The 23,264-nt window shown below is 37.9% G+C and overlaps 4 protein-coding genes and 2 pseudogenes across 4 annotated transcripts; 5 read left to right on the top strand and 1 right to left on the bottom strand.

Moving 5' to 3' along the window:
- Window positions 1-823: 823 nt before the first annotated feature.
- Window positions 824-1,782, bottom strand: LOC144646448 (adenosine receptor A3-like). Its single transcript, XM_078506047.1, has one exon. It carries the CDS (start codon window positions 1,748-1,750, stop codon window positions 824-826), a length of 927 nt encoding a protein of 308 aa, XP_078362173.1. The 5' UTR covers window positions 1,751-1,782.
- A 2,966-nt stretch (window positions 1,783-4,748) lies between these two features.
- Window positions 4,749-5,756, top strand: LOC144646442 (beta-1 adrenergic receptor-like). The gene has a single exon (XM_078506035.1). It carries the CDS (start codon window positions 4,821-4,823, stop codon window positions 5,754-5,756), a length of 936 nt encoding a protein of 311 aa, XP_078362161.1. The 5' UTR covers window positions 4,749-4,820.
- Window positions 5,757-8,083: 2,327 nt separating this feature from the next.
- LOC144649832 (adenosine receptor A2a-like) lies at window positions 8,084-9,954 on the top strand. The gene has a single exon (XM_078509433.1). It carries the CDS (start codon window positions 8,193-8,195, stop codon window positions 9,156-9,158), a length of 966 nt encoding a protein of 321 aa, XP_078365559.1. The 5' UTR covers window positions 8,084-8,192; the 3' UTR covers window positions 9,159-9,954.
- Window positions 9,955-12,510: 2,556 nt separating this feature from the next.
- On the top strand, window positions 12,511-13,485 carry LOC144646431 (beta-1 adrenergic receptor-like; annotated as a pseudogene).
- A 5,105-nt stretch (window positions 13,486-18,590) lies between these two features.
- LOC144649822 (adenosine receptor A2a-like) lies at window positions 18,591-19,882 on the top strand (annotated as a pseudogene).
- Window positions 19,883-21,839: 1,957 nt separating this feature from the next.
- LOC144646422 (adenosine receptor A2a-like) lies at window positions 21,840-22,781 on the top strand. The gene has a single exon (XM_078506014.1). It carries the CDS (start codon window positions 21,840-21,842, stop codon window positions 22,779-22,781), a length of 942 nt encoding a protein of 313 aa, XP_078362140.1.
- The last annotated feature ends 483 nt before the right edge of the window (window positions 22,782-23,264 follow it).

Below are 23,264 nucleotides of genomic sequence, written 5' to 3'. Positions count from 1 at the left end.
ACGGAATCTCATAAACAAAATGTGGAATGCATCAACCGGCGTGACGTTATAGGTATCGTCTAGGTTTCACGAATAAAGTGGAGAGCTCGAGTGCATAACTATTGTTTTCCAAATCCTCCACCACAATTCTGTCGTTTACCACCTTCACCCGTCATCAGTGGTGATGGTGTTGTGAAACAATAGTATTGTGGTGGTGGTAGTAGTGGTGGCGGTGGTGGAAGTTGTTGTGGTAGTGGTAGTGGCGATGGTGGCGGTGGTGGAATTGTGAACGTGTAGGCTGTGGTGGTGGTGGTGATTGCGATGGTGGCAGTGGCAGCGGTGGTGAAAGTTTTGCTGGTGGTGGTGGTGGGGTAAATTCCACCGTTGGCTAATGAGATTTCACCCCAAATAGGGGCCAAACTTGTGCCTACCATACTACTTGAAATTGTGAATCTTTAGTCATATTTTTCCTTTTAGTTGATATTTCTTCGCTGTCACTAATTTTAGTGTTTTTGTCTTTTCAATTTCAAGATAGTAAAGTAAGGTCATAGCCAGTTCCAGGTCATACTTATTAAAACACGATATATCAGCCGGGACACTATATATCCAAAAGTTATTCTTGTACTGATTTTAGCATGTGAACAAGTGGTAAAAAGGTTTACCTTTCATTCATGCAGCCTGTTTCACTAAAGCTCAAAAGAAACTACTTAATAACTGCAGACTTGTGAATATGCCTGCTTAAAATTGCAGCAGGTCTGGTGAACTGAGCTAGTGAAAACAAGAAGCTGTGTAACTTTAGGTTTTAATTATCCTGCTTCTTTTCGTAGTTATTTATTTTTCTCGGTTAAATCGATAAACAAGCACAAAACTGTCTTAATGTTTCTTTCACTGCTTGCCGAACTTCTTTGATCTTCCAACAATAAAGAACTGGATTCAGCGACGAATTGAGATAAACCAGAGTTGCCGCCACACCTTCGGGTAGAAAAAGAGACGTGCTAAACCCACGAATAGCAATTACAGCTGTTACTACAGCAAAAGGAAGATAACATGCTGCTAGTGTGAGGTGTACCCACAACGCATTGGAAACTGTCTTTTTGTATCGCATTATATATGGCGAATTACCTGTTCTTTGAACTCCAAGAGAATCTTGTACTTGTGTCTGTTGACGTCGAATTGTGCGGAAGATTCGTGTATAAGAGTAACTTGAAATTATTACTCCCAGTGCTATCAAGACACCACTTGTGATGAAGTATGCAGTCATATTCCAAACGAAAAGAAGACCAACCACGCTGCTTTTCAGCCAAAATAGGAAGATGACCAAACGGACGCGCTTGACAGTTACAACTTGTCTGTATCGCAACCTCAACAACAGAGCGAGTAGTCTGTCCACCCCTATGGTTGTCAATGTCGCAAACGAGACGCCGGAACAAACCGTAGTTGCAACGTAAACCGAGTATTTAGCCAATCGGCACAGGCTCCAGCTTTCGTTTACAGCAGACAACACCAGTGTGATCGCTATTGGCAGCGAAATGACGCCGACACAAAGATCAGTGATTGTCAGAGAACGAAGCAATAGTTTTGATGGCGGATGAAGAGATGTATCCTTGTGAAGGGCAAACAAGATCAAACTGTTCCCAAAAGTAGCTGTTATGGCTAGAATAACGTAGAAGACCACAACAAATTTGTAAAAGTGAAGAAGGTGATTTTGGCCGTCCCAATGTCGACTGCAAAAGAGAAATCGGGTTGTTTCGTCACCAAAGTTTGACATCATTACAATATTCCTAAGACATTCCTTGCTGTGAACGCTCGTTTTGGCTTGAAATGTGATGCTTTTAAGTGTACAGTTTCCTTTATTTCTTGGGCTTGGGAATATTTTCTATTACGGAAGAAATTAAAAAAATATCTTTAATCAATTAAAATTAGTGTCTGCATTGGGTGGTATGTGGATTATTTTATACATTTTAACAATAGCGCGCCCATGATATTCTCATCAATCTGTATAATTATTTTGCCTCAGACTTCTTATTATGCCAAATCGAAACAAAACAACCTTCTGGATTTTGCAGATATTTATTCTAAACGACGCATGTTAACCCGAATCTGAGGGAAACCTCCTAATGTCCACAGATGTTTCTTTTTATACACACAGTAGGGGTTTCATCAATCTGTATAATTATTTTGCCTCAGACTTCTTATTTGCCAAATAGAAACAAAAACAACCTTCTGGATTCTACAGATATTATTCTTAACGACGCATGTTAACCTGAATCTGAGGGAAACCTCCTAATGTCCACAGATGTTTCTTTTTATACACACAGTAGAGGTTTAAATTGAACTACTGAGAAATAATTTTGTTATAGAAACGAGCCTGTCCGTTCTAGAAAAACTAGACACGCTTTAAAAATGACTGATTTTACAGCTTTTTCTTGTTCTTCTTCCAATCTTTTGCGATTGTTTCATTTACCTTCTAGAAATAGATATTTATTAGTTTAATCCCTCATGGAAAGAGCTTATGGAACCCAATTTATGAGCCTTTTTTTGAGCTCACCAGGTTCCCCCAACGGAGCTGGTTAAGAGACTGTGAAACTTCGCTTTGGTATTAACGCATCCAAAAATAGACAATGAAGCATATCACGGAAACCGACTATTAAACTTTTGTGATCAGTAATTTCTATTGCAGCACGAACTACTGTAATTTAGTTTTTGTGTTGAAAATCTTTTTTGTTGAGAAATCGAATTGTAAGGCTTGCAATTTTTTTAGATGAAATTGTAATGTCTACTGATTAAAAATATTGTTCCTTCTCTAACAGTAAAGGTTCCTTTCAAGGATTTTTTTACTAAATCTCGCACACAATAAAATGAGGGCAGAATCTAAGTTTGATTTCGAAACAATATGCCATGCAGTTGACTGTGCAAGTAAAAATGGTTTACAAACCTAATATGAAAATAAAAATATAACCCTCCCTTTGTTATGATAGGGTATCAAAATCCTACTTTAATATGTTGCGTTTATCGAACTGCTTGATCAGATGCAGATAGATTGTAAGCTTCCAGGCAAGTGAGATTGTTTGAATTAACTGTGCCTTGCGAAGAAAACTTTTGAAATGCAGAGGAACCGGAAATGCAAGAGGTACGAGGACCTGATTGATGCTTGTAGAGAGGGTGGTTGGGATACAGAGTATCATCACCTTGCTGTCGGTTGCCGTGGTTATGTTAGCTGTGAACTGGCAGACTTGATGCGTGGTTGGATTGGACTTACCAGGACAGACCTGAAACATTGGTAGCTGCTCTACAACAAGAAGCAGATAACGCCTCTTATTTTATCTGGTTGAAGCGTGACGACAAACTGTGGCTACAGGCTAACAATATCAGGCCACGTTAAACTCACGATAGCCCAGTTAGCACCAGCTCTTTCAAAGTCTTCCCAAGGAGAAGCCCTGCCATTGCAGAATGTATTTGAGGAGTAGAGGCCAAAATTAACTGCCAAGATTAGGTTCCTCCTGATGACGTCTAAGACGGATACAGGATTGGAGCTGCCGGCTGAGGTAAGGCTGTCCGAAAGATGCTCGAAATTTCCCCCCAAAAAATGTGGTCGAATTTTTTTTAAAAAGCTGCTCGAAAGTTGCTCTAAAATCCAAATCGTTGCTCGAAAGTTGCTCCAAAAATCCAAAACATTGCTTTTTAGTATGAAAATGTCGCTTTGAAGGTAAGAAAAAAGGTTGCTCGAAATGTAAATAAGTGCCCAAAAGTTGCCGAGCATCTTTGGACTCCCCTGGGCTGGGGAGCACTGGAGTGATTAATTACTTCTTCGCGGTTAACATCTTTCATTTACAAATTTTATGGTCTCTTTTTATCGCCCTCAATGTCGTAACTAAAATGTCTACCTTTAATAATTTGTCATAAATAGCTATAGTTCGATTTCTCCTTACAGTACAGTTTTTCATCCGTTGAATCTTGACAAAATTCTCGCTCAGCAAACGATTTTAAAGGTGATCGTTGCAGATTTGAAGACGTTTTATTTTGAACCATAGTTTTAATTATAAATAGTTTGTAATATTTTATCTTGTATAATATAATTTTTATTGTAGAGTAATTCGTAATTCAGCCGCTCCGGCGGCTGCAATGAGTTTGCTAATAAAATCTAACTATCTCTCTGAGATGCTCAGCCGTGTATTTGTTGGGACCCAGCATCTGTAGCACATGATCAATAAGACAGAACCAATTTAGTACTTTACTACTCCTCCCTTAGATTCTTGGAGACTACTAAATTTTGGTGGTAGTTACGTATAACCCGTTTCAATTATGGCACATTCATAAGGTAGGAGAAGTGCAGCCCCTTAAATACGAGCTTGCGCGACGGTTGATTGGGTCGTCATGGTGTCGCTTTGGAAGAAACGTCTCGCGATGAGCTATTTCAACTGCAATTTCGTTCTCATGATAAAACAGGTTCATTCTTTTGCAGCTTCACTGAATTATAATTATTTCTCTTTTCGACCTTAATAAGAAACAATAGTACACCAAAAAATGAATTTGAAAAAGTAGCAACTATAATAATTACAAAATGTGAAATGACATTGTAGCACAACAAAAATAAAGCTAAATACACATGATTAACGTGCAACCAGTAAGTTGTCTGACAGTAAAATGACAGCCAGCTATAGACGGATGCAGATAATTACACAATTATTTAATCAGGGTGGCCCTGTTGGCAGTAAAAGTTGCTGTTAAGAGGCCCTGAATAAATAAAACAGGAACTAAATTAACGGCGGCTCGCTAAAAGTGTTGCAAACCTTCCTCCAGCAAGATATAACAATCAAGCAAAAAAAAAAAACACAGCAAAAATGAACAATACTAGTACTTGTTGTAATACTCAAGAGTTGAGCTTAGGGGCAAAGGTAGTTTTGTCAACGTGGTACGGTCTCACAGGCTTGGCGGCAATTACTGGCAACGGGATTGTGTTGTGGTTGATTGTCAGATATAGGTCGCTAAGAACAATTTCCAACTTGTTTCTTACTTCACTGGCGGCAGCAGATTTTTTAGTAGGACTTGTTATAGACCCGGTGTGGATATCTATCAAATGCTTGGGATATAATGCAGATACTCATGAGCAGAGGTACAGTAAAGTTATTGACTACCTTTGGATTCACACAACAGTGGCTACTACATTTAACTTGTGCTGCGTTACCTTGGATAGACATATTGCCATATTTTATCCTCTACGCTACAAAGACATTATCACTAACAGGCGATGTTATGTGCTCATAGCCAATGTTTGGTTAATGTCCTTGGTTCTTCCATGCTCAAGATTTTTAATTCACGATGTTACAGGGCTGTCGACATTATACATCTCTTTTACAGTTATCACGATATTGGTGCCAATGATTATTATCATATTCTGCTCTATTCGAATTTTAAAAGTTGCTACAGTGCAGTCCAAGAAAATTATAACTGACGGTGGTTTACAGAATCAAAAAGCTGTGAAAAAAAGAAAAAAGAACTTCAAGGCGGCCAAGACAGTTAGCATTGTAGTGGGACTGTTTGTTGTTTGCTGGTTACCAAGTCTCATCACTGCTTTTATGCATTATTTTAGCAAAAAAGTATCTTACAACTCGGTTTACTACACGGTGTGGATATATGTGGAAGCAGTCGCGTTTCCTTCATCGGCAATCAACCCGTGGGTGTATTGCTTGCGAAACGAAGAATTCTGTGAAGCATTAACTCGCACTTTTCGATGTTCAAGAAAACGAAATTCGGAACAAAATTGCTTTCAAAGATGAGCAAATAAACAGGGAACTGGGTAAACATAAAAAATTCGCCAGTGTGAATTTCCCATTAATAAAGTTAAAATGGTTATTAGCATGATCATAGTTTTGTCTTAATGATGTTATGAATGAGATAATTCTTGCCCAACAGTTGGTCGTAATAAACAGTCACGCGAAATATAAATATGTTGGTTCGGAGTTTAGACAGTAAACCGAACCGAGGGGCGAAGCTTTGATTGACGCACTCAGTTGAGGGAAAAACAAACAAGCGATTTATAGATAGCCAGTACAACGAATGACTATGATACGAAAACATTAAGACAAAACAGAGAGAGTTGTTCCTACACACTCATGTTAAAAGTCAGGTGATGGGTGTCGACTGGGTACGAGCAAGGTGTCGCCAGGTGTTTCTGCTATATTAATGCCCAGGCCTTTTTAACCCTTAACAGAGAATTTTTTTACCAATTCAATGACGACTCGTGAACTAACACATTTTAAACTGTTATCCCAATAAATAACGTTTGAAGAAATGTCGTTTGGACTGTGATATTTCAGATATGTTTGGTCCCCAAATGGTGACATTTGAGGACAGGTACCTGTTTCTTTTTTGTTAATTTTTTAATTAATTGCTCAAAAGATTAAAACACACATCTTAAGTTACATATAAAAGGGAAAAACTTGAACTGATAAATTCAAAAAATAACTTGGAGACGTACAGTGGAGAAAGAAAGGCAAGAAGCAGGTTGGAGCTCATTGGAGGAAGTGCGAACCGCAGCAACCAATCGGGAAGGGTGAAAAAGCTCTGTGATGACCCTATGTCCCGCGAGGCAATAAATTATTTGATAATGGGCTAAAATTACAGTTTTCCAAATAACCCTACTCATTAATAATACGTTTTCAGATTTAAATAAAAATTCCGTCAAATAAAAGAACAAATCAGCATCGGGCACAAGCTACCAGTATACAGTCAAATGTAAGAGGATTTGAACTATCAGTTCATGGTTGTGGAAAAGATTGCATGTGAAACGATCCTTTAAATGCCATGTAGGTGTCTGTCAAATAATAATAATACTTTATTCGTCCATTATATTTCTAATTTACAGAAATGTCAATATCTGCTAAAATATTAATATATAATGACTGGAGATCTTAGCAAGCTCTACTGAGCTTTTCTAAGAGATCCCCATATGTAAACAACAATAATATAGCAGATGGATAATTTCTAAATGTGTTCTCCGGGTTTTGCTTTTTAAAAAACTATAATCTGCTTAAGGAATACATATGATTTTGCACATAGACTTTTGCTGATTTTTTAATAGGCTATATGTTTTAATACTTAAACTTTCTGTCCGCATTAGAAAAATAAATCGTTATTCAATCTTTTATAGTTTTTCTACAAACGCTTTACAATATTTTGTTTCCTAGAAATGAAATAAAAAGTCAAGGGTAAAAATGGAAAGGGTTATATGAATGACATAAAGAAGACTATTAAAACAAATTTTTGAATTATCCGCAAATCACCCGTGGCACTATTTTAAACCTGTTAATTACATGTAAAACACTAGAATAGGCAAAGAATACCGGAAAGGAGAAGGAAAAAGGAAAAAAATTATCAGCTCACTAGCCCTGTGATAATTTTCCCAATCTACGTGACAGTGGAAAACGTAGCTTAGAGCTGAGTTTTTTGTATCGTATTTTTGATGTGTACGACTTTTCACGAAACCAGCAATCATTAAATGCTGCATAAATTAAACACGCAGCTGAAAGCTGCAAAGCGCATTGGAACAAGCCTTCGTTTTGAATTTGCGCTAAATAAATGTTCTTTTAATATTATCATTTTTAATTAAATCCTTGCCATCTCCACCTCGGATGAGTTATACGCTATATTTTTTGTACTAAACCAACAATTTAGACTACAATTTGAAAATAATAGGATGAGAGAATCCTAAATTGAACAAAAGTCTATTTTAAGACTTGTTTTAATAATTGCGCGGAAAGATGTCCATGCAAACTCATCGTTTATTCATATTCAAATGTCAATTTGAACAGTTTGAGAAATTAACAATAATCGTGCGTTGATCATGAGGACTGCAAAACTGTACGAGGCCGAATCCAATTTTGCAGTCGGAGGGATTTTTTCATGTTTTACTTTAAATTATTTTGTGAACCCGTGGACCGATATGGACTTTACAATGGATGTTGCTTTGAAGGGTTTGTAAATAGTCGTAATATTACTAATTTATTTGTCAGGCTTCAAAGCTAACAAAACACAAACGAATGTAAACACCCACTGGCACACAAGGTGTGGGCAATTAAAAAACTGTTTTCATTGTTTGCACGAAACGCCTTATAAAATATTTAACGGCGGCTTCAGTACTAGAAGGGACTTTTTCGACATTCTCCACATATTAAAGCTATTATCAGTCCAGGAAAGAAATAGAAACAGCAAACATGAACAACACCAGCACTTGTTGTAATAGTAAACAGCTAAGCATGGCCGGGAAGATAGTTTTATCGACGTGGTTTGGTCTCACAGGTTTAGCGGCCATTATTGGAAACGCGCTCGTCTTGTGGTTGGTGGCTAGAAAGAGGCCACTTAGGACTATCTCAAACCTGTTCGTAGCTTCATTGGCGGCTGCGGACTTTTTAGTAGGACTTGTTATAAACATGGTGTGGATAATTATTAGATGCTTGGGATATCATGCGGATAATTATCTGGAAAGCTATAGTATAGCTATTGACTATCTCTGGATCCACACAACAGTGGCTACTACATTTAACTTATGCTGCGTTACCCTGGATAGACATATTGCCATCTTTTATCCTCTCCGCTACCAAGACATTGTCACTAACAGGCGATGTTATGTGCTCATAGCTACTGTTTGGTTCATGTCCTTAGTTCTCCCCTGTTCGAGATTCTTGGCCGATGATGTCAAAGGGCTATCGACTTTATATTTCTCTTTTACAGTCATCACGGTCTTGGTACCAATGATCATCATCATATTCTGCTCTATCCGAATTTTAAAAGCCGCTGCAGTGCAGTCCAGGCGGATAACTGACAATACTTTACAGCGCCACGACTCTGTCAAAAGAAGAAAAAAGAACTTGAAGGCTGCCAAGACAGTTAGCATTGTGGTTGGGCTGTTTGTTGTTTGCTGGTTGCCAAGTCTAGTTACTTCTTTCGTCTACTATTTTAGCGAGGTCTGTTATTGCACGGAATACTTAACGGTGTGGACATCTGTCGAAGCGGTCGCGTTTAGTTCATCGGCAATCAATCCGTTGGTGTATTGCATGCGAAACGAAGAATTTTATGAAGCTTTAATTCGTTCTTTTCGATTCCTTAGAAGACGGAGGTCGACAGAAAATCGCATTCAACATTCATTTGAGAGATCAACAACGTTAACAGGGTTAACATAATTCATAAGTCGAAAATTCAGTGTGAATGTCATTATAATGACGGTATATTCCTCAAATCATCTCAAATGAAGACTAACCAGTAGTTTTGTACAGTTAAATAATCAGCAGTTCTTGTAGAACACGCGGTTGAACTTAGTTTCTATGTTCGTCAATTATCGTTGTACTATTGCCCCGGGGCTTTTGCTAATTTGAGACTGAAAACTAAAGTTATCTGGAACGATGTGCTTTCCATCTTTTATTTTCTACAAATGCAAACTTATTGTTGAACGTGCTCTTTTTTCGTGCGAATGGTTTAAGAAAACTGAAATCGTAATGTATTGCAGGTTGTCTCACTTCTTTCTTTAGCTACATTGCTATGGAAACCTGAATAGGTAACTGTGAAAAGGATTATCTGAATGACAAAAAGATTAAAGGACTCTTGAATTATATATCCGCTAACCTTTTTGCAAGTTCAAGAGGAAAGAGATAATTTTACCAAATCTTGCATTTTAAAGCTGTTTTGTTTTTGAGATGTCAATAACTTTTTACGAAACCATTAATCATATAATGCTGCAAAAAAAATAAACTGGAATTTTTTTTTTCGTTTTTACATAAATGATTATATGCACTTTACAAGAAACCCATAATGGGTTTCTTACTGGACATGCCATCCAATCTGGATAAGGGCTACAAACATTAGACGAGCATAAACCCAGACCAATTTGGAGGTCTCCGAGTATTATTCCAAATGTAGTCTTTTTGCGTTTTAATGATATCGTACTGAAATGTGCAATTTTTTCGCTAATTTGAAAGCACATTCACATTAAAAATTAATTACCTGCAAAATCCTGTGCGAAAGAAAGCTATTTTGAATAGTTTTTGCCTATTTTAGTTTATTTATTTCATGCTATAATTATTTCTATTTATCTTTGGCAAAATAACATGGTTGTTGTTGTTACTGCTATTATTTTTAACTTATGCTGCGTTATCCTGGATAGAAATATCTATCCATCATCTTTCATTCTGTTTGTTAATACAAAGGCCTTGCCACTAACAGATGAAATGTGATCACAGGAACGGGAAAAAATAGGGAAAAGCTTCAACATAATGTATGATCCGCCAAGATGAATAAATGCCATGTTTACACAACACTTAGGAGACCATATCGAAAAAAGTTCGACAAAAGGGCCAAACCAGTCCTGAGAATAGCGAACACGCTACCATTCCGGCATTCATCAACTCGAAAGAGTAGCGCGAACAAAACAGGTGATTAGAGATATTAGACACACGTACATGTGTCGAGATAGTGTTTTTCTCCGTGGTCGAAATCCTCATAAACAACCACAGTTTATAGAGCAGCTATTTTTTATTGCAATTTCTCTTTTATAGTAGTGAATCCTAAATGTGCATAAAGTAAAAAAAAAACTTGAAAAGAAGCCAGGCTAATTAAGCGGTCTCTTCCCTACTCGAAACAACAACAGTCATCCATTGATTTCTGGCGTTTTTTTTTCGCTTGAAATGATTGGATGAATACTTAATACTTCACTGGCTTGAATAACCTGAGGGACAAGAATACACCGCTCACAGTCCGTCTTATTTTGTAGAACGCCGAATAGATTTGCCCTGGAGATTGATAAGGGCAAATTTTAATAAACCGAGGATCCCTTGGCAAAGCTGTGATCTCCTTATCGGGTATAGGCGAAGAATACTTGGTTTGAACATATGAGTTAGCGTGGTGTATTAACCGATCCAATGGAAGCACGGTTTTACACTGCAAAAAAGAGACTGAAAAAAGTCGGAAACAAGGTAAAAAAGCAGAGACTCGCAAAAAGCTGCCGCTTCTCCCAAAAATAGACTCCGGCTCGCAGGCTCATAAAACATTAGTTAACATCCCGCAAAACAAAATGATTTTCTAATTCTCGTTTTAGTGTTTATTATGCAGTCCACTTTAAATGTTTCAAACTGTGCGTTTGTTTTTTTTTTTCGTTTATTTGTAGACTAAATGGTAACACTACAGGGGAAACAAACAGAGTTTATAACATATTTTTTCACATTTTAAAACAAGCTGTCACGTATGCTTAAACCATTAAAAAGTGCTTTTATTTAATTTTCAACGTTATTGTTATGCAAATAAGAAAAACGGACTCAAAATGGATATTAGCATGAGAGAAGGGAAAAGCGAAGGATTCTGAGTGGCAGTATACGTGATCTATTTAGTCTTTCTTGAAAGCGGACCATATTTTAATTAATAAACACCCGGCCGGTAAGGCCCACAAAAGCATGCATTAAAGCAAGTCCTGTAATAAATTTTCTAAAGCTATAGCCGGTTGGGATTAGTGTCTTGCATTTCAGATTACCTCAAAAATAACGAGACATCTTTTTCAAGAAAACTCTGAATGAACAACTGCACTAAAGGATTGTGTTTCAATCAGATGTTTGAAAAACTTTTCAAGAAAACTGTGCGTTTGTTTGTTTGTTTGTTTGTTTGTTTGTAGACTGAATTGTAACACGATTCTTTGCTCTGCATTAGAACACAGAAACGTAAGGAGTTTAAAATATTGTTTTTCTCATTTTAAAAACAAGCTGTCGCGTATGCTAAAAACATTAAAAAATTATTGCCTTTCTTCAATTTTCTACTTTGTTGTTATGCAAATGTAAAAAACGGACTAGAAATGGATATAAGCATGAGAGAAGGGAACAACGAAGGATTCTCAGTGGCAGTATACGTGATCTATTTAGTCTTTCTTGAAGGCTTTCCACGTGTTAATAAACATGCATTAAAAGATGTCCAATTCTTAATTTCAAGGGTTGGGATCAATGCATCGAGTTTTAGATTACTTCAAAATTTAGGAGACTACTTTATCAAGAAAATAACTGAACTAAAGGTTTTGGTTTTAATCAGATGTTTGATTGACACCACCTTATGGCGCGACTTCTGAAAGTGGGGCAAATTTGCAGGGCAGGGAGGGAGCAATGCACTCCGTGCCAATCCAATATCGGGTGCAAAGAAGTGAACTTTCCTTCCTGATGAATTCAATGTTTTCTTTTGATTGAAAATGATGATTGAATGTCAGGTTTCGAACGCGGTTTTTGCAGTAGGATTGGAAAATGAATATACGTCGACATGTCAGTGAGAGAAACAAATTTCAAACTGGACATGAAAACAGGGAGAGCGGCATGCGTGGAGGATTGAATTGTTGAGTAAAGCAAAAACTCAACCGCGGGACTAGAATATGCTGTCACTCATTCTGCTCTATGATTGGTCAACAATGTCCAATCCGCCAAATAAAACAGAAAAACCTAATTCCCAGCGGATTTCTAAAGGAAGTTGACGACGCTTTCTACAGAATTGGACATAAACAGCCCAGTAAAGATGAACAGCACATGTTTTAATAGTAAAGAGTTTAACCTGGCGCAAAGATAGTTTATTCGATGTGGTTTGGTGTCGCAGCTTTGGCGACCATAGTTGGAAATGGGGTCGTGTTGTGGTTGGTCGCCAGAAATAGGTCGCTAAGAACAACTTCCAACTTGTTCCTAACCTCACTGGCAGCAGCGGACTTCTTAGTAGGACTTGTTATTGACCCGGTATATATACCTACCAGATGCTTGCTTTTTAATACATATACTTATTGGCAAACCTATGGTACAGCTGTTGACTATATCTCTGGATCCACACAACAGTGGCTACTACATTTAACTTATGCTGCGTTACCCTGGATAGACATATTGCCATCTTTTATCCTCTCCGCTACCAGACATTGTCACGAACAGGAGATGTTATGTGCTCATAGCCGCTGTTTGGTTCATGTCCTTGCTTCTCCCTTGTTTGAGGTTACTACTTGATGCTACATTGCTACCGACATTATGGTTGTCTTTAACAATCATAACAGTATTGATACCAATGATCATTATCATATTCTGCTCTATTCGGAAATTAAAAGCCGCTGCACAGCAGTCCAAAAACATAACTGACAATACCTTACAGAATCACGATGCTGTTGAAAGGAGAAGAGAGAACTTCAAGGCTGCCAAGACAGTTAGCATCGTGGTAGGACTGTTTGTTGTTTGTTGGTTGCCAAGTCTAGTTACTTCTCTTGTGCAATATTTTAGCAAACGATTGACATGGTACCAGGTGTGGACACCAGTCGAAGCGCTCTCGTTTACTTCATCGGTAATTAACCCGTGGGTGTATTGCTTGCGTAACGTTAAATTCTATGAAGCTTTTGCTCGTACGTTTCGATTTCTAAGAAGAAGAAATTCGGTCGAAAATTGCTTTCATCATTCAGTTAAAGGCGGATCAAGAAACAAGGAGCTGAATGATCACAATGCATGTAATCCGCCAGTGTGAATTTTTGTCCATGTTTATTAAAAATCTATTCAGGACATTAGTCAATCGTAGGAAAAAATCAGCAAAACAGCTAGCAGGTCGAATATTTAATCCCTTCAGTTTAGTTAATAAAAGCAGCATAGTTTCTTCTCTTGTGCAATATTTTGGCAAATGATTGACTTAGTTCAAGGTGCCGGTGGGCACCAGTCGAAGCGTCAGCTGAAGCGTTCTCGGCAATCAACCCACGTTTAGATCAATTCGAAGGTCTGAGCATTATTCTAGATGTAGCTCTGACGTTTTATGATATCGTGCTGAAAGTGTGCAAATTATTCACCATAAATTTGAATACACATTCACATAAAGATTAATTGCATGTGTATTATCAAACTCCACGATGGAATCTATTGGCTGTCTCTGGATCCATACAACAGTGGCTACAACATTTAAAGGGGCTATGTCACGGTATCTTAGGTAATTATATTTATTTTCGTTATTTAAGAGCTCTAAACTTCAAATTGGCAGAGCAAAAGTCCTTCATTGGCAAATGTCCTTTATTTGCAAAATCACGGCCACATAGCAAACAAGGATGATTTTCGAGCATTGTAAATGACGTTTTCATAGAAATTGAGATTAACTTGAAAAAAGTCGGGCCAACGTTTTTCAAGTTTACCCGAACGCAATTCGTTTAAATCTTCGCGAATTTTGCCCATCCATGCCCCTTTTTGTACTTTCTGTGTTTCTTTTGAGTTCGTCTACAGTTTTAAGCCGTTATTTTGATATTTCAGTTAATTTTATGACCAGTTGGTCAGTGCCAAAATTGCCAAAAATTGCGTGACACACCTCTGTGGGCCATGTTGAAAAACGTTCGACAAAATGTCGAACCTGGACTGAGAATTGCGAACGCGTTACCATTCATTCATCAACGCAAAGGAGTGGCGCGAAACAAAGCGAATGATGTGTTAGCAGGTGATTGGTAATATTCGGGGGTGGAAGGGGATTAATGAATAATGAATTTTTAAGGTTCAATGCTTGGAATAATGAATAAGTCATTTCCAGTAAAGGAATAACGAATAGCGGTTTTTCACCGTGCTCAAACATTATCTTCTTATCTTCAGGCCAAAGATAAGGCCGGAACACTCAAAATGATTACCTTCAAGTGTTGTATGATGGACATCAAAAATGGTGCAAAACTTCCATCAGAATGCCTAAAATAGCGTTTCTGGGGTTCAAAAAATGAAAATTTTCCCGGGGGAGCATGCCCCCGCACCCCCCTACTTTGTTATGTATCAAGCAGCATCAAGTCCATCCCACTAACTATCTGGTTGCAAACAACTAAAGCTGACCCACAGTTATCGAAACAGTAAAAATCACGTCCCATCAATACACTACTAACAGTATTTTTGTTATCACTTAAAACTGCAATTTTGTCTGATACCGTAAAATTCCGGTTATACAACTTCATAAGGGTTTTTGGGTGGGCTTATAAGTGGAGGGGCTTATATCCGGGAGGGCTTATAAGCGGAATAAAAAAACGTTCCGAAACGGGCCACAGGAGTGTTGATCGAGATACGTTTTTAAGTTAAAACGCGTAATAAAGCCTGGTTCTCACATGATCGTCCCGATCGTCTCTGTCGCTCCTGTCGCTTCAAAAAGTTTGCTTGCTCCAATCACCTCAGACTTTGCAAACGACAGAAGCGACAAAGACGATCGGGGCGATCATATGAGAACCAGCCTTAAAGCAACAGTAGCCCAACATTTAGCCCTGTTCAGTACTGTTATCTGGCAGAGGGGGGCTTATATTCGGGAGGGCTTATAATCGGATGTATTGTTTTGTTTCCAGGTAGATGGGCCTATAACCCGGAGGGCTTATAAGCGGTGGGGGGGGGGGGGAGGGGGGCTTATAACCGGAATTTTACGGTATTCGAAATTTAGCTTGATACGTTGTCATCTTTTTTTTTTTTGGGGGGGGGGGTCATATAAAAAATTAAGATTACGAAGGGGGGGCAGGGTAAAAATATCTGATGACGAAGGAGGGCAAATGCACTTTTTCAGGCACTGTCAATCAATTCCACCCTCATCCCATACAAAATGAACGGTCACTTAATTTAGGCAATAGGGAATAATGAATAACAAGAAAAGTCTGAAAATGAATAAAGAATAAGTCGTGAAATATGTGAAGGAATAATGAATAAGTCAGTTCCGACAAGTCCTCTTCCACCCCCGATAATATCAAACGCACGTAAACGTTATCGTAAATATACGTATGTTGAAATACTGTTTTTCTCTGTGGTCAAAGTTCTTATAAACAACCACAGTTTATACAACAGCTCTCTTTTATTTATGGGTTAGAGACTGTTGTGAGTGTTTTGTTGACAAATACACGCACGCGCTGGCCGCACAATGAACGAGAAATTTTCAATACTGCACGAGGCGTAGCCGAGTGCAGTATTGAAAATTTCGAGTTCATTGTGAGGCCAGCAAGTGCGTGTATTTGTCAACAAAACACGAACGGACAGACTCTAACCCTTTTAATATACAATCTGAGTACACTGCAAGCGATTAACGAACTTCAAACAATAAAGTTTAAAAGTAAGAAGTGTAGTACATAATTACACAGGATTAGATCAATAATATAAAAATCACAAATAAGCCGTACAGAAATAAAGCTTAAAATGGTTCATAAAATTGTTCATCAGCTGCGGTCGTTCATAAATACAGTCAGCGAGAAGCTTGTTCAAAGCAAGTCGATGGCTTTCACAATCAAGCAACAAGCAAGTCAATCGCACACAAAAATGTATTTATTGAGCTGAAGTTTACCTCTGAACATGAAAGCGCTTCAAGTTGTTATCCTCTTCGATTTTGTTTGGTATTGGAACGTTGATAATTTGAGGAATATATTTTTCTTCCACTTCTACAAGCCTCGAAGCTGAAGACACTTTCAATAATGCACGATTTTTGTGCATTATTGTCAATACTGCACTGTCGGAGTTTGCTGACGACAGGTAAAGCAAAATCACGTGATCTATTTTAACCAATGGCGCGCGTGGATTTTGGACAGTGAACGAAGATTGTATATTAAAGTAGTATATCAAATGCACGGCATGCATATAATAAAAAACCTTGGAAGCGAGCCAGGCTAATTAAAAGTTCTCTTCCCTTCCCGAAGCAGCGAAAGTCTTGTAGTACTCATCCATTGATTTCTGGCGGTTTTTTTCGCTTGAAATACGTGAAATGACTTAAAGGATGAGTACTTTAGAACTTTACTGGCTCGAATGATCTGAGGGAAAAGAATGCACCGCTCACAGTCCGGCTTGTTTTGTAGAAGGCCGGATAGATTTGCCCCGAAGATTGATTAGTTCAATTTTAATACACCGAGGATCCCTTGGCAAAGCGGTGATCCCTTTACTTTATAACTTATAGGCGAGAAATACTTGGTTTGTACAGATGAGTAGCGTGGTATAACCGATCCAGTGCAATCGCGGGTCAAGCATAACGTCACAAAATCGAAATATTATCGCCGTCTGATTAAAAAAAATTAACAAGGCGTAGGAAAGTAAACTTGAATATTTTACATATCATTATTGCGAAGCATGAAAAAGACTGAAAAAAGTCGGAAACAATGTGAAAAAAACAGAGACTAGCAAAAAGAGGCGCGCTTCTCGCAGTGCCGATAATAGGCCATGGCTAGCAGGACCATGACACGTTAGTTTGCTTCCTGCAAAACATCACGATTTTCTTTTCCTCGTTTAATAGTTTTATTATACAGAGCACTTTAAAGTTTGAATACTGTACGTTTTTTTCTTTGCTTGCTTGTTTGTTTGATGGTTTTTTGGTAGACTGAATGTAACACAGTAACTAAAAGAGTTTAACATGTTGTTTTTCCCATTTTTTTAAAAAAAATGTCACGTATGCTAAAACCATTAAAAAAATAGCCCTACTTCAATTTTCAATTCTATTGTTATGCAAATATGAAAAACGGACTAGAAATGGATATTAGCACGAGAAAAGGGAAAAACGTAGGATTCTCAGTGGCAGTATTACTGATCTATTTAGTATTTCTTGAACGTTTACCAGTTCGTTTATCGTCCGAAAAAGGGCTGCGAACAGAAGAAAACGCGCTGTTTTCTACGCGTAATCCGAACGGCAAACACAGGAAAATTTTAGCTAACAATACGTTTTCCTGCATTAACACTCATTCACCTTCGCGGAAAATGCATGTTTTCGGCCGCGAACTCCGGTGAATACGTTGTTTTACAGTCGGAAAATACCAATGAACAAAAGGAAAACACTATGTTTACCATGCGTTAACCGAGCGGTTAACGTCGGTAAATACTTCATTAACCAGCATTTGCCGCGAAGGAAAACTACCGGATTATGGAACGACGACGGACCACGGATTTTCCAAATGGAAAACTCTGGTAAACGATAGTAAATTGCCGCGCATTTTCCGTACGGTGAACGCTAGTTTTTTTGCCGTGTATGTTAATAAACACCCGGCCGGTAAGGCTCATAAAGGTGCATAAAAACAAGTCCTTTGATGAATTCAGTCTCAAGCCGACAGCAGAATGATGGGGATGAGTATCTTGAATTTCAAATTACCTCAAAAATATCGAGAAACCTTTTTCAAGAAAACAACTTAACAACTGAACTAAAGGTTTGGGTTTTGATCAGATGTTTGATTGACACTACCTTATATTGCGACTATGGCAACCAATCACAGGGCAGGAAGGGAACAATTCACTCCATCATTTGCGATTTGAGCCAATCAAATACCTGGGACAAAAATGAAATTTCAACGTTTTCGTTTGATGAATTCATTGTTTCCTTTACATAATGATTGCACGTCACGTTTGGTAAGCGATTTTGGCAGTAAGATTTGAAAAATATATATACGTCATGTCCGTGAGAGAAACAAATTTCAAACTCTGCATGAAAACAGTCAGTACGGTGTCCGCATCGGCAAAGTGCGTGACGAATTTGAGCTGTTGAGTAAAACAAAAACTCGACCGCCGGACCAGAATATTCCGTCGGACATTTGAAAATGTAGTGTTCCCGTTCTTCCCCGTCATTGATCAACAATGTCTAATCTGTCAAATATATCAATAAAATAATTGCTGGCGGTTTGCTAAAGGGTCTTTCTGACGTTTTCTACAGAAAGTCAGTAACAAGCAACGAGGAAAAGTTAGAAACAGCGAAGATGAACAGCACCTGCTGTAATAGTAAAGAGTTTAACCTGGCGGCAAAGATAGTTTATTCAACATGGTTTGGTCTCGCAGCTTTGGCGACCATAGCTGGAAACGCGGTTGTGTTGTGGTTGATCGTCAGAAATAGATCGCTGAGAACAATTTCCAACTTGTTCCTGACCTCACTGGCGGCAGCGGACTTTTTAGTGGGACTTGTTATAGACCCGGTATATATACCTACCAGATGCTTGCTTTTTCATACAGATACTTATTGGCAAACCTATAGTACAGCTCTCGATTATCTCTGGATCCACACAACAGTGGCTACTACATTCAACTTGTGCTGCGTTACCCTGGATAGACATATTGCCATCTTTTGTCCTCTCCGCTACGAAGACATTGTCACTAACAGGCGATGTTATGTACTCATAGTCACTGTTTGGTTCCTTTCTTTCCTTCTCCCCTGCTCGAGGTTCTTGGCTAAGGATCTCACTGTGCTACCGACATTATGGTTGTCTTTTAAATTATCACTGTATTGATACCAATGATCATCATCATATTCTGCTCTATTCGTAATTTAAAAGCCGCTGCAGTACAGTTCAGGAGAACAACTGACAATACTTTACAGAATCGAGAAGATGTGAAAAGAAGGAAAAAGAACTTTAAGGCGGCAAAGACAGTTAGCATTGTGGTTGGACTGTTTGTTATTTGCTGGTTGCCAAGTCTAGTCACTTCTTTTGTGCAATATTCTGTTAAAAGAATTTTTCTCTTCATGGTGTGGACACCAGTCGAGGCGCTCGCGTTTACTTCATCGGCAATCAACCCGTGGGTGTATTGCTTGCGAAACGAAGAATTCTATGGAGCTTTAATTCGTACCTTTCGATTTCTTGAAAGACGAAATTTGGTACAAAATCACCAGTTAGTTGTGCGTGAGATCAACAAACAGGGAACTAACATGTAATCAGCCAGTGTGATAAAAATGTGTGTATTAAAATAAACAGGACATCAGTCGATCGTACAAAAATAAACAGTTTTTGCAAAATAGCTGGAAAGTCACAATTAAGATTAAAAATGAATCCCTTGTATTTAGTTTATAAAAGCAGTTTAGTTACTTTTATTGCGCATGATAGCAAACAACTGACTTGATCCAAGGTGTGTGCACCAGACGAAGGGCTCTCTTTTACTTAATCGACAATCAACCCGTGGGTGTATTGCTTGCGAAACGAAGAAATTTTATGAAGCTTTAATTCGCACTTTTCTATGAAATTCGTAACAAACTTAATTTCATCGTTCAGTTCAACCGAACGAACATAAAACATGTAATCCGCTATATAAATTTTCCGCCTCTTTTTATTAAAAGATATATAGGAAATTAGCCGATCGCAGTTTCTCCTTACTAGGTGGAAGTGATTATACTCCACCTCAAGTATAGCATGCTGGGAAATTAATTAAAGTAGCAATCGAAATGTAGCTTTAGTGTCTGTAAGTGTTATTTTCTCGAATAAAGCAGTTTTAGAAACTGAACTTATCATCTTTAATTAAGCAAGGTAAACTGATGGATTATCAAACAATGCAAGAAAACAACTTCCATGAAAGAGAAAAACGCTCTGTATAGATAAATAACAGAACTTTCTTCATCAGTTGTGTGAGAAAATACAGTGATACTCACATTTTTAAAAATTAACTTGGAAATATCTGGTAATTGAGCAAAGAAAAAAAAGCGAGTGATGATCAAACGAAAATGATTAACACATAAAAAAGAACGATTTTACTGCTAGGAAGTGTCAGTAGAACCGAAACGTCTTATTATTAAAGGACTTCTTGATCATTCGTCACCTTTATTTATTTAAGGGCATTTCGCCTGGGTTTTTATATCTAAGATTCTTTTGTCTTTATGTGGGAAGAACTAGTTGGCCTCAAATATGAATATATGGCGTCATCTGACGACAATTACCAGCAGTTTTTAAAATTAATTTTACTGGTTCAAATGACAGTTACCCAAATATTAATAACCCTAGTCATAGTTATCTTTCATGTATATTTGCATAACAATGCAGTCGAAAATAGGAGAGGGAAAGCTTGGAACACATGCTGCAAACCACCATAATTTTTTTAAAGCTCCATAAACAACAACAAAAAATGTAGAAAAACTGTAACTGTTTTTTTAAGTTTTGCGTTAAGACGACGGCTGAAATTCAGGCTATGCGAAAAAATTGTAAGGCGATTCTTTGTCGTTAAAAAGCCTATGACAGTTTTTTTAGCGATTTTCCTTCACCGCGTTTTTGCCGTTTTAAAACGTGAAATTTTACTTCCGGTTGGGTCAAATTCCGCGCCAGGAGGGGAACTGGGGAGAGCTGGGTTGCTACGTGTCACCGGGAACACACTGACATGTTATTTTTATAAACGACTTTTGATTGTGGACTACGAAGATTGTGGACACGCTAAAATATTCAACAACTTCTAAGTTATTGAATTTTTTGAATATTTTAGATATTTAAAGATATCTAAGTCCATTTCTTTATCGAAAGTCGTTTGGATTTTAAATCGTTTAAGAACAAAAAACAAGATGTGACCAAAATTGACTTACTCCTAGGCTCCAATTTATTGTTATGCAAATCTAACGAAATTGGCTTGAAAAGGACAGCTGTTATTTATATGAGTTAAAGGAAAGCTGAAGGATTCTTTCAAGTTCGTTAATTAATGAGTTATGAGCAATTCTACTATTTCAGTCTGAAAGCTTTCTACCTTTTGAAAAAGAGTCAAAAGTGACAGAACACCGAAAAGGACAAAGTGATATGAATATCATTTCTATAAATTTGCGAACATTGCGATAAATTGCTAAAGCTACAGCACCAGGGCTGAGATTATTGCCTCAAATTAAAGAGCAGGGAGACGACTTTACAACAAAACAGCAATAATTAAATGCTGCGTAACTTTTGCATCTCTACTCTTTAATGTCTGAACTGTAGCTGGCTATTTTAACACCTACTGGGATTCAGGGTACGGGTATTTAACCTATATCATTTGCTAGGGCTGTTTTGATGGGATGACAGTTAAGGACCTTTCAAAAAAAATGCAAATTCGTCAAATAAAACAAGAACCCAATTGCCAGCTGCTTGCTTAAAGGACTTTTCGGCATCTACAGAAACACATGAACAGCGTTGACCAAGCGAATAATTCAAAAAAACAAACATGAACAACACTAATAGCAACAGTATTTGTTCTCATAGTAAAGAGTTTAGCATGACAGTGAAAATAATTTTATCAACGTGGTTTGGTCTCACAGGTTTGGCCGCCATTATTGGAAACGCGCTCGTGCTATGGTTAATCTTCACGAATAGGTCGCTTAGAACAGTTTCGAACTTGTTCTTGACTTCGTTGGCGGCAGCGGACTTTTTAGTCGGACTTGTTATAGACCCGGTGTGGATCTCTATCAAATGCTTGCGTCTTGATGAGGAAAGTTACATGCAAAACAACTCGGAAACTATTGGCTATCTCTGGATCCACACAACAGTGGCCACTACATTCAACCTGTGCTGCGTTACCATGGATAGACATATTGCCATCTTTTATCCTCTCCGCTACGAAGACATTGTCAATAACAGGCGATGTTATGCGCTTATAGCCACTGTTTGGTTTATGTCCTTGGTTCTCCCTTGTTTGAGGTTTCTACTTGATGCAACAGTGCTACCAACATTATGGTTGTCTTTTACAATAATAACAGTATTGATACCAATGATCATTATCATGTTCTGTTCTGTTCGGAATTTAAAGGTTGCTGCAGCACAGTTCAAGAACATAACTGACAATACTTTACAGAATCAAGAAGCTGTTAAAAGAAGAAAAAGGAACTTCAAGGCTGCCAAGACAGTAAGCATCGTGGTAGGACTGTTTGTTGTTTGTTGGTTGCCAAGTCTAATTACTTCTCTTGTGCAATATTTTAGCAAACGAGTGACTTGGTACAAGGTGTGGACACCAGTCGAATCGCTCGCGTTTGCTTTATCAGCAATCAACCCGTTTGTCTATTGCTTTCGAAACGAAGATTTTTATGGAGCATTAACTCGCACGTTTCGATTTCTTAGAAGACGAAATTCGGAACTAGATCAATTTCATTGTTCAGTTGAACTGAATTAACACAATACATGTAATCCGCCAGTGTATCTTTTCTTTGTTTATTAAAACGTTACGCATGAAATTAGTCGATCTAGTTTCCTCTTCATAGGCGGAAATAAATAAACTCCACTTCATGCATATATGTAACTTGAACATGCCAAGAAACACGCAATTAAATATAACCTCAGTGGCTGTTAGTTTTATGTTTCTCAATAAAAGTAGTTTTAGATACTGAACATATTATCATTGATGGATTATTAAACAATGCAAGGAAACAACTTCCATAAAAGAGAAAAACCACTGTGCACAGATAAGTAAATGAAATTGTTTTCTTGCCGGCTGAGCTTGCGAAAGAGGCAAGAAATGAAGTTCTCTCACACTGAACGGGGGACCTTGGGTCCTAGTCAGGACATGCTCGGTCATGTGATTCAGTTTTTTGTTCTTGCCTTCGGTGCAACAGCTTTTCTTCGTTTGTTACTCAAAAAAAGTAATTCGCACTTGCTT

This window comes from Oculina patagonica, chromosome 1, assembly GCF_052425735.1.
Source record: "Oculina patagonica isolate OP01 chromosome 1, crgOcupat, whole genome shotgun sequence".
In the NCBI taxonomy this organism is placed as follows: Eukaryota; Metazoa; Cnidaria; class Anthozoa; order Scleractinia; family Oculinidae; genus Oculina; species Oculina patagonica.
Note: the sequence above shows the minus strand (reverse complement) of the source record. Positions and strands in the feature narration are given on the sequence as shown.